General features: G+C 42.4%; 1 protein-coding gene across 1 annotated transcript in view; it reads right to left on the reverse strand.

Moving 5' to 3' along the window:
- Positions 1–12,559, reverse strand: part of LOC138670216 (multidrug and toxin extrusion protein 2-like) — a 233,364-nt gene that overhangs the window by 100,858 nt on the left and 119,947 nt on the right. Inside the window, exons 5-7 of the mRNA XM_069757363.1 lie at positions 12,063–12,105; positions 11,697–11,741; positions 4,264–4,361 (exon numbers count right to left, since the gene is read on the reverse strand). Coding sequence (XP_069613464.1) covers positions 4,264–4,361; positions 11,697–11,741; positions 12,063–12,105 — 186 coding nt within the window. The remainder of the gene's footprint in view (positions 1–4,263; positions 4,362–11,696; positions 11,742–12,062; positions 12,106–12,559) is intronic.

Consider the following 12,559-nt stretch of genomic DNA (forward strand, 5'->3'; position numbering starts at 1 on the left):
AGGTAGGGGGTGCTGCATGGTCTCCCCAGAATACGCATGAAGGCATATTGAGGCCACAGGAATGCATGGCAATCGCAGGCATAGCTGTGGGGATGAGTCAAAGTCTGGAATAATTGTAAATGTCCGGTATGTGTGTGTTGTAGAAGAAGACACCTTGCACAGCCAGCCTGAAGGTTGTTCTGGGACCTGTAGTCCCACAAATAATTCTGTTGTATAATTGTAGAGGCAGGCAGGCTGGCAGGGCTAGTTATGAGAGCTGGGTGAGTCGAACTAGCCACACACTCCCACCTAGGGGAGTGATTACAAGTATATAATGTGACCAGGGTGTGGGTCACATGTCTCTGAGTATGGATCTGAATGGTCTGTGCTGAAGGTCCTGAAAGAGCCTATGTGTTGGGAGTGTTATGTCCCCAAATAGCACATGGTGGGGCTTTGGACCTGGTGGCCTGGGGTGTTGGACGAATGTCCTGAATAGCATTCGGACAAGCCACACGCCTGTGTGTTGGACGGTCCCAGGAGGGGACGGACATCCTAAATAGCGCATAGAGTGACCGTGGACCTGGAAGGTCTGTGTTGGAGGCTCCTGTGAGTGGAGACTTCCTGGAAGCACCTGGAGAGACCGTGTGTCAGTATTCCGGGTTTTCCAAGTCACCTTGTGAATGATTTTGCCCTTTGTTAAGCTGGAGTTTGCTGTTTTTGTCTGCCCTACTCCCTGTTCGTTTGTTTAAAACCTGGCTCAGATGTCAGCCTCTTTGCTGGAGTATTCTGCTTCCGTTTCCTCTTCAGCTTAGCTGCTTACTCTACTGTGCTTTTTTCCCCGTGGCTCTGGATATTCTCTGCCTATGTAAGCTACACTCTCAGTCTGTTGGCTTTGGAACTTAACCCTTGGTTAACTCTTCCTGGTAAGAACTCTGTTTTTGAACTGTGTTTTGGAACTATGTTGCTGGACTGTGTTTTTGCTACTTAATCCTTCATTTACTTCCCCGGTGGGAGCTACTGGAATTTACACCAGTAAAATACTTTAGTGTGAACTTGTTCTGGACTTACCCGTGTTTATGCCACAACTGAGATCAACTTGAGAACTTGTTTCTGGACTTACCCGTGTTCATGCCACACCTGGGATTAACCTGAGGACTTGTTCTGGACTTCCCTGTGTTTACTACATACCTGGATTTGACTCTTTCTGCACCAACTGTGTTTTGGATCTGCACCACGTCACCTGTCACACTCACCTTGCCGAGGACTCTGCCCTTAGAACTCCTCCGATTTGCTGTATATGGTTAAGGGACTTGTTTCATTGCGGGTTATCAGTATATTGTTTTGGGTGTTATTGCTGTGGTACAAGTACACTATTTGCACTAAAGAAACCCATCCCTGTCTGTTCATTGCCCCATGCTACCAGAATCCTAGAGTTCCTACAATAGTATTACACCGTGGTCCTGGAGGTCTGTGATGGCTTCTGTGTTGGGAGGTCCTGGGAGTAGGACTGGATCCCTAAAGAGCACTTGAGGTGAGGCCAAGGACCTGCAGAGCCGGTGATGGCTGCTGTGTGGGGAAGCTACGGTCCATCAGTGGGTCTGGAACAGACTGGTGTATGTCTGTCAGGCAAGTTGATGAACCCCGCAAGGCAGTTTTCCCAGGAGAGAGGACTGACAAGGAGTCAGCAGGTGGAGAAGGAGCTCCTGTAAGGTACCTCAATAGACTGTTGGTGCTTATGATGTACTATGAACTGTGTGGCAACCCACGGCAACTGGTCAGGAGAGAACCGACATGTTTAGTTGCCACAGACTAATGATGCAAAACTTAATGTGATGTCCTGACAGAGTGTATAATGGACTGTTCGTGATATGGTTTATGCTGTATAAAATAAACCAAATAGACTGTTTTTTGTGAAAAAAATGTGCCCGTGTGCCTGAATATAGCGGTCAAGCGAGTCTCCCCCAACACATGCGGTAAGTGCTATCTCACAGTACTTATACCGAAACTGGTTAGCCAGCTAAAAAGGCTGCAAGTTTTAAGGTCTACGTAAACTAGAGCAGGGGTCCCCAACTCCAGTCCTCAAGGCCCACCAACATGTCATGTTTTCAGGATTTCCTTAGTCTTGCCCAGGTAATAATTGCATCACCTGTGCAATGCAAAGGAAATCCTGAAAACATGACCTGTTGGTGGGCCTTGAGGACTGGAGTTGGGGACCCCTGAACTAGAGGATTCAAGGGAATATGTCACCAGGTTTTTGATATGTAATTTGAGAGCAGCATGATGTAGGGACAGAGACACTGATTCCAGTGAGGTGTCATTTACTGGTCTGCTTGGTTCTGTTCGCTAAATGTTGAGCTCTTATATAACCCTGCCCACACTACTGATGGGCAGCTTTCAGTGTCAAATGTGCATACGCAGAAAGCTGCCAATCAGTGGTGGGAGCGGGGATATACAGAGCTCATGAATATGGAGGACAGCATGGCACAAAATAACTAGCCCTGTAGTGATAATCTCCTGCTGATAAAACGATTTTATTGAAACACGCAGCCTAAAAAGTGACCCATTTCTGGAATCAGGCTCTTTACCCTTACATTATGCTGCTCTCAGATTACATAGCAAAAACCTGGCGACAGATTCCCTTAAAAGGAGTGTAACTACAGAGGATTGGAGTAAGAGCAGCTTCATAAGAGCAATGGCCACAATGTCTTTACCAAGGTTAGGCTGAGGTTTAAATATTATTCAATGCAATGATATGGTGCCATCTCACAGGGGCATACAAGCTACAGATCCACAGGATATGAAATAAAAGTCTTCCTGATGGTAAAAATGCAGCTAAAAACATTGCAGAAACGGCGCAAAAAATGTGTCTAAAACATGCTTTTTGAATGCAGAATTTTTACTGCAAGGAGAGCAGGTTTTGGCTGCGTGTAAACATAGCCTGTTCTACTAAGGCCGATGCCTAAGCATCGGATGTGATATGCTAATGACCCTCGGTTCCAGCTCACACTTCTGGAGTGTCAGTGCACTGTGCTCCAATTCTCTCTCATGAGAGGATCGCAGCACAGGTGCGGAGGACACAGAGAAAGTAATTTCCCTATCTCCTTCATTGCAGGCATCTGTGGTAATCGCCCAGCACTCTGGTGACATCCGAGTGCAGTCCAATGTTTTGCACGCACCCATACACTTGTATGGGTGTGTGCGATCCGATTCTTGCATGTGACCGTAGCATGCTGCAATTGATTTCTCATGCCAATTCGGTATTAGAAAATAATCGCAGATCTGAGCTGCCCCATAGAATAAGGCTATGTTCACACTTTGCGGATTTTGCTGCGGATCCGCAGCGGATTTGACCGCTGCGGATCCGCAGCAGTTTCCCATTAGTTTACATTACAATGTAAACCTATGGGAAACAAAAAACGCTGTGCACATGCTGCAGAAAAATCCGCGCGGAAACGCTGCGGATTACATTCCGCAGCATGTCACTTCTTTTCTGCGGATTTTCACCTGCTCCAATAGAAAACTGCAGATGAAAATCCGCAGAAGAAAACGCAGTAAAAACCGCGATAAATCCGCAGTAAAAACCGCAACGGGTTTTCACTGCGGATTTTGGAATTCTGCTGCGGAAAAATCCGCAGTGGAATCCCCAAAGTGTGAACATAGCCTAACACTGGGCAGAGTGCTATGCAATCTTTTATCCTACAGCACTTGGCCATGTTATACGTTTGTTTGAGCGAGACCGAATACTGCAGTTCTACTATTCACCAGAGCTGTCGCTCTAGGAGGAGACCCTGCCTTAGGCCGGGGTCACACTAGCGTAGAATACAGCCGAGTGCTATGAGAGAAAACATCGCACAGCACTCGGCCCAGTGTTTTACTATGGGGCAGCTCACGTCAACATATTATTTCTCACCCATATTCTACGTGCGTGTAAAATCGCAGCATGCTGCAATTGTCACCGAGACTCAGCCGAGACTCGCCAATGCAAGCCTATGGGTGCAAGAAGAACTCGGACACCACACAGACCATACAAAAATCGCATTGCAAGCGCATTACACACGGATGACCACACAGAGGACACTTGTGCGACTCTCGGCAGGGAGACTCGGACCGATTTTCCATACGTTTAGTACGACGCCGGCATTACTAGGAACCTGAAAGTAAGGAGACTGTAGAGCTCTGAACTGCTCAAGAAACACTTTGAGAATACAAATTTAACTTGTAAGAACAAAGAAATGAGAGGAGAGGACACTGCAGGAATAACTATGATATTTTAAAAATACTTACTGCACTCCCAGCTTCAGGCCATACATGAAGATGGCATTAACTGCTGCATTAATGATGTTTACACCAAGACCAGTAATAACCTGAGGCCATATTATACCCTGGGTGAAAAAAAAATGTCAGGATAATAAAAGTTACGTTAAGGTACTGATAGGCTATGTTCACACTTTGCGGATTTTGCTGCGGATCCGCAGCGGATTTGACCGCTGCGGATCCGCAGCAGTTTCCCATGAGTTTACATTACAATGTAAACCTATGGGAAACAAAAAACGCTGTGCACATGCTGCAGAAAAATCCGCGCGGAAACGCTGCGGATTACATTCCGCAGCATGTCACTTCTTTTCTGCGGATTTTCACCTGCTCCAATAGAAAACTGCAGATGAAAATCCGCAGAAGAAAACGCAGTAAAAACCGCGATAAATCCGCAGTAAAAACCGCAACGGGTTTTCACTGCGGATTTTGGAATTCTGCTGCGGAAAAATCCGCAGTGGAATCCGCAAAGTGTGAACATAGCCATAGAGTTCAAAACAGATATCAGAAAACAAAAATGTAAATATTTTAAATTTCAATATCTAAATATTTGAGGCCCAATATTGAGGACATACAGGTCCTTCTCAAAAAATTAGCATATAGTGTTAAATTTCATTATTTACCATAATGTAATGATTACAATTAAACTTTCATATATTATAGATTCATTATCCACCAACTGAAATTTGTCACGTCTTTTATTGTTTTAATACTGATGATTTTGGCATACAACTCCTGATAACCCAAAAAACCTGTCTCAATAAATTAGCATATCAAGAAAAGGTTCTCTAAACGACCTATTACCCTAATCTTCTGAATCAACTAATTAACTCTAAACACATGCAAAAGATACCTGAGGCTTTTATAAACTCCCTGCCTGGTTCATTACTCAAAACCCCCATCATGGGTAAGACTAGCGACCTGACAGATGTCAAGAAGGCCATCATTGACACCCTCAAGCAAGAGGGTAAGACCCAGAAAGAAATTTCTCAACAAATAGGCTGTTCCCAGAGTGCTGTATCAAGGCACCTCAATGGTAAGTCTGTTGGAAGGAAACAATGTGGCAGAAAACGCTGTACAACGAGAAGAGGAGACCGGACCCTGAGGAAGATTGTGGAGAAGGACCGATTCCAGACCTTGGGGAACCTGAGGAAGCAGTGGACTGAGTCTGGTGTGGAAACATCCAGAGCCACCGTGCACAGGCGTGTGCAGGAAATGGGCTACAGGTGCCGAAATGGGCTACAGAGAAGCAGCACTGGACTGTTGCTAAGTGGTCCCAAGTACTTTTTTTCTGATGAAAGCAAATTTTGCATGTCATTCGGAAATCAAGGTGCCAGAGTCTGGAGGAAGACTGGGGAGAAGGAAATGCCAAAATGCCTGAAGTCCAGTGTCAAGTACCCACAGTCAGTGATGGTGTGGGGTGCCATGTCAGCTGCTGGTGTTGGTCCACTGTGTTTCATCAAGGGCAGGGTCAATGCAGCTAGCTATCAGGAGATTTTGGAGCACTTCATGCTTCCATCGGCCGAAATGCTTTATGGAGATGAAGATTTCATTTTTTCAGCACGACCTGGCACCTGCTCACAGTGCCAAAACCACTGGTAAATGGTTTACTGACCATGGTATTACTGTGCTCAATTGGCCTGCCAACTCTCCTGACCTGAACCCCATAGAGAATCTGTGGGATATTGTGAAGAGAAAGTTGAGAGACGCAAGACCCAACACTCTGGATGAGCTTAAGGCCGCTATTGAAGCATCCTGGGCCTCCATAACATCTCAGCAGTGTCACAGGCTGATTGCCTCCATGCCACGCCGCATTGAAGCAGTCATTTCTGCCAAAGGATTCCCGACCAAGTATTGAGTGCATAACTGAACATTATTATTTGATGTTTTTTTTGTTTGTTATTAAAAAACACTTTTATTTGATTGGATGGGTGAAATATGCTAATTTATTGAGACAGGTTTTTTGGGTTATCAGGAGTTGTATGCCAAAATCATCAGTATTAAAACAATAAAAGACGTGACAAATTTCAGTTGGTGGATAATGAATCTATAATATATGAAAGTTTAATTGTAATCATTACATTATGGTAAATAATGAAATTTAACACTATATGCTAATTTTTTGAGAAGGACCTGTAGAGTAATAGACATGTTGGATGTCCCCTATTCTCACATATATGACTTCACATGATTATTAAGATTCTTGGCTAGTCTAATAGACTAGGAAAATCAAGTTCTTAGCATGGTGGCTCAGTGATTAGCAGCACTCCAGCCTTACAGCACTGGGGTCCTGTGACACTAAGGACAACATCTGCAAGGAGTTTGTATCCTCTCCTCATGTTTGTGGGGGTTTCCTCTTGTTTCCTCCCACACTCCAAAGACATACTGATAGGGAATTTAGATTTTGAGCCCCAATGCGGACAGTGATGATGAGGTCTGTAAAGCGCTGCAGAATTAATAGGGCTATAGAAGTGAGTAAAATAAGTCCTCACCAATTCAGGTCCTTTTACATGGAATGACCCTTCAAACCTCAAACAAAGGATTAGTAGCTTAAAAAATGCTTTGCTTAACGCAGCATTATTCCTGCCTACCAATGGTTCCCTGAAAAATGTGCTAATGTAAGTTATGTTAAAAAATAAATTGTGACAGACACCAACAGACCACAGCTTTTAAGAAGACCTCCCCCCACAATGCTATTAACCTGCAAATATAGGGTTGATCTGCAAGTTAATGGCTTTAGGTCGAAGTCACACTACGGACAAGTGCTATGAGAGAAAACATCGCATAGCACTCGGACCAGTGTTAATCTATGGGGCAGCTCACATCACCGTTTATTTTCTCAGGCGTATTCGACGTGCGTGTAAAATCACAGTATGCTGCGATTGTCACCGAGACTCGGCCAAGGCTCGCCAATGCAAGCTTGTGGGTGCGAGAAAAAAAATCAGACACCACACGGACCATCAGTGTGACTTGTGAGAAATACGCACATATTTTCCTCATTTCAGCCCAATGGAGCCATTAAATTCAATGGGGAAAATCAGTGAGAAATGTAAAGCCATACGGATGTCATACGGAAAGATAGATGCGAGAAAATCAAATCATCGCATTGCAAACGCATTACACATGGATGATCATACGGAGAACACTTGTGCGACGCAGGGAGACCCAGACCGATTTTTCTACGTTAAGTGTGACCCTGGCCTTAAAATGTTTTTCGGCTACTTTACTGAAAGTGTGGCTGACATGAGGAAATTAACTTTATTTCTCCGAGAAGCCGTCACCTTTCCCTCAGCGGGGTGTCCAGAGCATCTACAATCACCGCTCAATACACAGTGAGTGGCAGCTCTATGCCAACCCCAACACTTTGTTTAACAGCTGGCTCCTCAGTGCATGAGTTCTTAGCCAGCTGTCAAAGTACCGAGGCGTGCATACAGCCACTGCTCATGATGCTGTGAGAGAGGTCTGTAGCCGTTTAGGGCACGCCACTATGACTGAAATCCTGCGACTCTCGGGATAAATAAAAATAATTTTCTCCCAGTAGCTGTGGTTTAACCCTGCTGTTCTGTTCGGTCTGGGGAGACCTATTTTGAACTTTGGTATTTTTTGGGGTGTTCAAGATGCGGTTCTGAAACTTGTGGTTGATTGACTTAAATGAGGATGGGTCGGTCGGCCACGGGTTTCAGAGCCGCATCTTGAATATTTTAAAGAATATTGAAGTTCAAAGTCGGTCATTTTTGACCAACAGAACAGCAGGGTTAAGTAAGATGGCCAGACAGAATTGTAATGCCATGAATATGCAAATTAAAAAAAGCATTCCCATCAAAGTTTTTATCCCCAAAATATTGCAGTCATCATATATAGCATATATAGCACTGTGTACTTACAATTACTCATTTTGCTTTTATACACAGGCAATGCTTCTCTTTTTTTCTGCTCTACGTAGAAACAGGAAGCCTCTTGTCCCTGCATTTATCCTCATCCTCTTTAACTCGAAACCCAGCTGTTCCCTCCTCCCCCTGTCATTGATTTTTGCAGTAACTGAGGAGTCATACATGCAAAATTGACCTCCTCTTTCTACATAGAGCTTAGAAGGATTCAGCTAGACATGTTTTTAATCATGGGATGTCATAGACCTGATGGAAAAGAGACGAATTGGCTGGTAGAAGGCTAAAATGAGCAAATGTAAGTACATAGTGCCTTATAATACGATGACTGTAATATATTAACAGGATAAAATTTTTGCTGGGAGTACTTTAACTACAAGCAGTATCATGTAAAATGTGGGTACACCTGGTCAAAATTACTGTTCTAGTGAACAGTTAAGCAAGATCAAGATGAAAACATCTCCTAAAAGGCCTATATGTATGTATACATTTTTTTTCATCTTTTACATTTTAAAAATTACAATAAGGAAAGTGGGCTGATGCAAAAGTTTTGGCACGCTGCATGGTTAGTGCCTAGTAGCACCATAAATGCTTTTTGTAGCCAGCCAAGAGTCTTTCAATTCTTGTTTAAAGGATTTTCATCCATCGCGACTTGGGGTCAATTTACAGATTGTCAATGATGTTCAGATCAGGGGACTGAGGGCCATTGTAAAATCTGATCTGATTTGTGTTAGGATCATTATCCATTTGTAGAAGCCATCCTCTTTTGAACTTCAGCTTTTTTACAGATGGTGTTATGTTTGCATCAAGAATTTGTTGAAATTTCATTGAATCCATTCTTCCCTCTACCAGTGAAATGTTCCTCGTGTCATTGGGTGCAACACAACACCAAAGCATGATTGATTGAACCCAATGCTTAATGGTTGGTGAGATGTTCTTTTCTTGAAATCGCATGCCCATTTTTCTCCACAACATACCTTTGATCATTGTGGCCATAGAGTTCTATTTTAACCTCATTGATCCACAGGACTTGTTTCCAAAATGCATCATGCTAGTTTAGATGTTCATAAATAATCACAGTGGAGGTTATTCGACACCAGCTCTAATTACACTGCCTGTAGAATTATTAGGCAAGTTGTTCTACTCCAAGCTGTTCAGGCTTGAGAGCCAACTACCAATTAAGTAAATCAGGTGATGTGCATCTCTGTAATTATTAGGCAACTTCCTTTCCTTTGGCAAAATGGGTCAGAAGAGAGATTTGACGGGCTCTGAAAAGTCCAAAATTGTAAGATATCTTGCAGAGGGATGCAGCAGTCTTGAAATTGACAAACTTTTGAAGCGTGATCACCGAACAATCAAGCGTTTCATGGCAAATAGCCAACAGTGTCGCAAGAAGCATGTTGGGTAAAAAAGGTGCAAAATAACTGCCCATGAATTGAGGAAAATCAAGCGTGAAGCTGCCAAGATGCCATTTGACACCAGTTTTACCATATTTCAGAGCTGCAACGTTACTGGAGTAACAAAAAGCACAAGGGGTGCGATACTCAGGGACATGGCCAAGGTAAGGAAGGCTGAAAAACAACCACCTTTGAACAAGAAACATAAGATAAAACTTGGGTCAAGAAATATCTTAAGACTGACTTTTCAAAGGTTTTATGGACTGATGAAATGAGAGTGACTCTTGATGGGCCAGATGGATGGGCCAGAGGCTGGATCAGTAAAGGGCAGAGAGCTCCACTCCGACTCAGACGCCAGCAAGGTGGAGGTGGGGTACTGGTATGGGCTGGTATCATCAAAGGTGAACTTGTGGGACTTTTTCGGGTTGAGGATGGAGTGAAGCTCAACTCCCAGACCTACTGCCAATTTCAGTAAGACAACTTCTTCAAGCAGTGGTACAGGAAGAAGTCGGTATCGTTCAAGAAAAACATGATTTTCCTTCAGGACAATGCTTCATCACATGTCTCCAACTACTCCACAGCGTGGCGGGCCAGTAAAGGTCTCAAAGAAGAAAAAATAATGACATGGCCCCCTTGTTCACCTGATCTGAACCCCATAGAGAACCTGTGGTCCCTCATAAAATGTGAGATCTACAGGGAGGGAAAACAGTACACCTCTCGGAACAGTGTCTGGGAGGCTGTGGTGGCTGCTGCACGCAATGTTGATCGTAAATAGATTAAGCAACTGACATAATCTATTGATGGAAGGCTGTTGAGTGTCATCATAAAGAAAGGTGGCTGTATTGGTCACTAATTTTTGGGACTTTTGTTTTTGCATGTCAGAAATGTTTATTTCTAAATTTTGTGCAGTTATATTGGTTTATCTGGTGAAAATAAACAAGTGAGATGGGAATATATTTGGCATTTATTAAGTTGCCTAATAATTCTGCACAGTAATAGTTACCTGCACAAACAGGTATCCTCCTAAAATAGCCAAATCTAAAAAAAAAACCACTCCAACTTCCAAAAATATTAAGCTTTGATATTTATGAGTCTTTTGGGTTGATTGAGAACATAGTTGTTGATCAATAATAAAAATAATCCTATAAAATACAACTTGCATAATGATTCTGCAGTGTATACTAGCACATTTTTCTTTGCCTGAACAACACAGTCAGTTACGCTTGTTGGTGGTGCAGAATTTTCTCTTCTTTACTAGTTTAGATGTTCTTTTGCATACTTCTGAAGCTGAATTTTATAGTGAGGACGCAGAAGAGAATTTCTTCAGATGACTCTTCCATGAAAGCCATATTTGTGCAGGTGTCTCTGAACAGTAGAACAATGTACCACAACTCCACAGTCTACAAAATGTTTCTGAAGGCCTTTTGCAGTCAAGCAGAGGTTCATGGGTTCTGATTTGCTTCTCTAGCAATCCTACCACCACGTCTCTGAAATTTTGCTTGGCCTTCCAGACCTTATCTTGACCTTCACTGTTCCTGCTAATTGTCATTTTTTAATTACATTTTGAACTGAGGAAAGGCCTCAAAACGCTTTGTTATCTTCTTAGAGACTTTTCCTGCTTTGTGGACCTCCACCATTTTCATTTCCAGAGTGCTAGGCAGCTGTTTAGAAGAACCCATGGCTGCTGTTTTTTGGCACAAGGTTAGAGGAGGCTGGGTTTTTGTAAAGCGACGATAGTGAACAAGCCGTAACACTAACAGCCTCATTAAAGTTTGAAACCTTGGTCAAAGTTATCTGAGCACACAACACCCCAAACTTTTGCATCGGCCCATTTTCCTTTTTGTAATTTTAAAATGTAAAAAATTATTTTTTGCCTAAAATACAAATAAAATGTGTCATCTTTAACCCTAGGTCTTTCAGAGATCATTTCATCTTCAACTTGCTTAACTGTTCGCAATAACAGAAATTTTGACCAGTGGTGCCCAAACTTTTACATGTCACTGTAACTGCAGGCAAATAGCATTTGGGGACATGACAGGTTCCCTATAAAAGGCACACCTAATATAATTAGAATACAAAAATAAACAACCCAAATTTGAATGACTGCAAATGTCATAATATGTACCTGGTTTTGTAAATATCGTGTCTGTAACTGATACAGGAACACTGCCTGTAATGGAAAATCAAAACCGAATATAACAGAGAATTCTTATCATCTATATCTCATTCAAAATACAATACAAAGCAATACACTTGTCATTAAAATGAGAAAAAATAAAATCCAAAAGGAGGGGTGTGAATGGCTGATGTGTTTGCACTTTATGAGTTTTAAATTTAATAATGTGAAAAATGTTACTTTAGCATCAATGTCAATGAAAACATATTTCATTTGTGCAATAAACATATTTCTTTCTCTGCAACTAAAATTACTATCTTGATACATTCCTTTCTTCAGTAATGTCCAATGTAATGACCAAAAGGCAGAACTTACAGGGAGAGCAGGAGTAAATATCATCACGTAAGTTTGGGTTAACCTGAAAAAGAAAAAAACGCATGTGCATTAAAAACCTGGGAACTTATTAATGAACTCAGATCAAAGTCAACATGTGACTGAGGTCATTCATGTAATCTTGTGATAGATGAGTAACCTATGTGACAATCGTGTAAAAATTAACTTTAATTGCTTCATCCATAAAGGCTAAGAAACATTTTCTACATGATACAGGTATGAGGACATGAATTTTCACATCCACTTTACTTGTACAATTAAAAGCAGCAGAATGCCTATGCAAAAAAAGTAGTATGCAACAATTACACTAAGTGTAAACATGGCAGCACTTACCTACGCTGCGTCAGTGCAGTCCCCCACTACTGCCAATGATTGGCTTCCCTGGTTATGTGCTGTTGATGTGACATGACCGACGCAGACAAATAATTTTTTACTATCAAAGTTTACTTTACTGTTAATAGGACACTATAATAATGCCC

Source organism: Ranitomeya imitator, chromosome 3 (assembly GCF_032444005.1).
Source record: "Ranitomeya imitator isolate aRanImi1 chromosome 3, aRanImi1.pri, whole genome shotgun sequence".
NCBI lineage: Eukaryota > Metazoa > Chordata > Amphibia > Anura > Dendrobatidae > Ranitomeya > Ranitomeya imitator.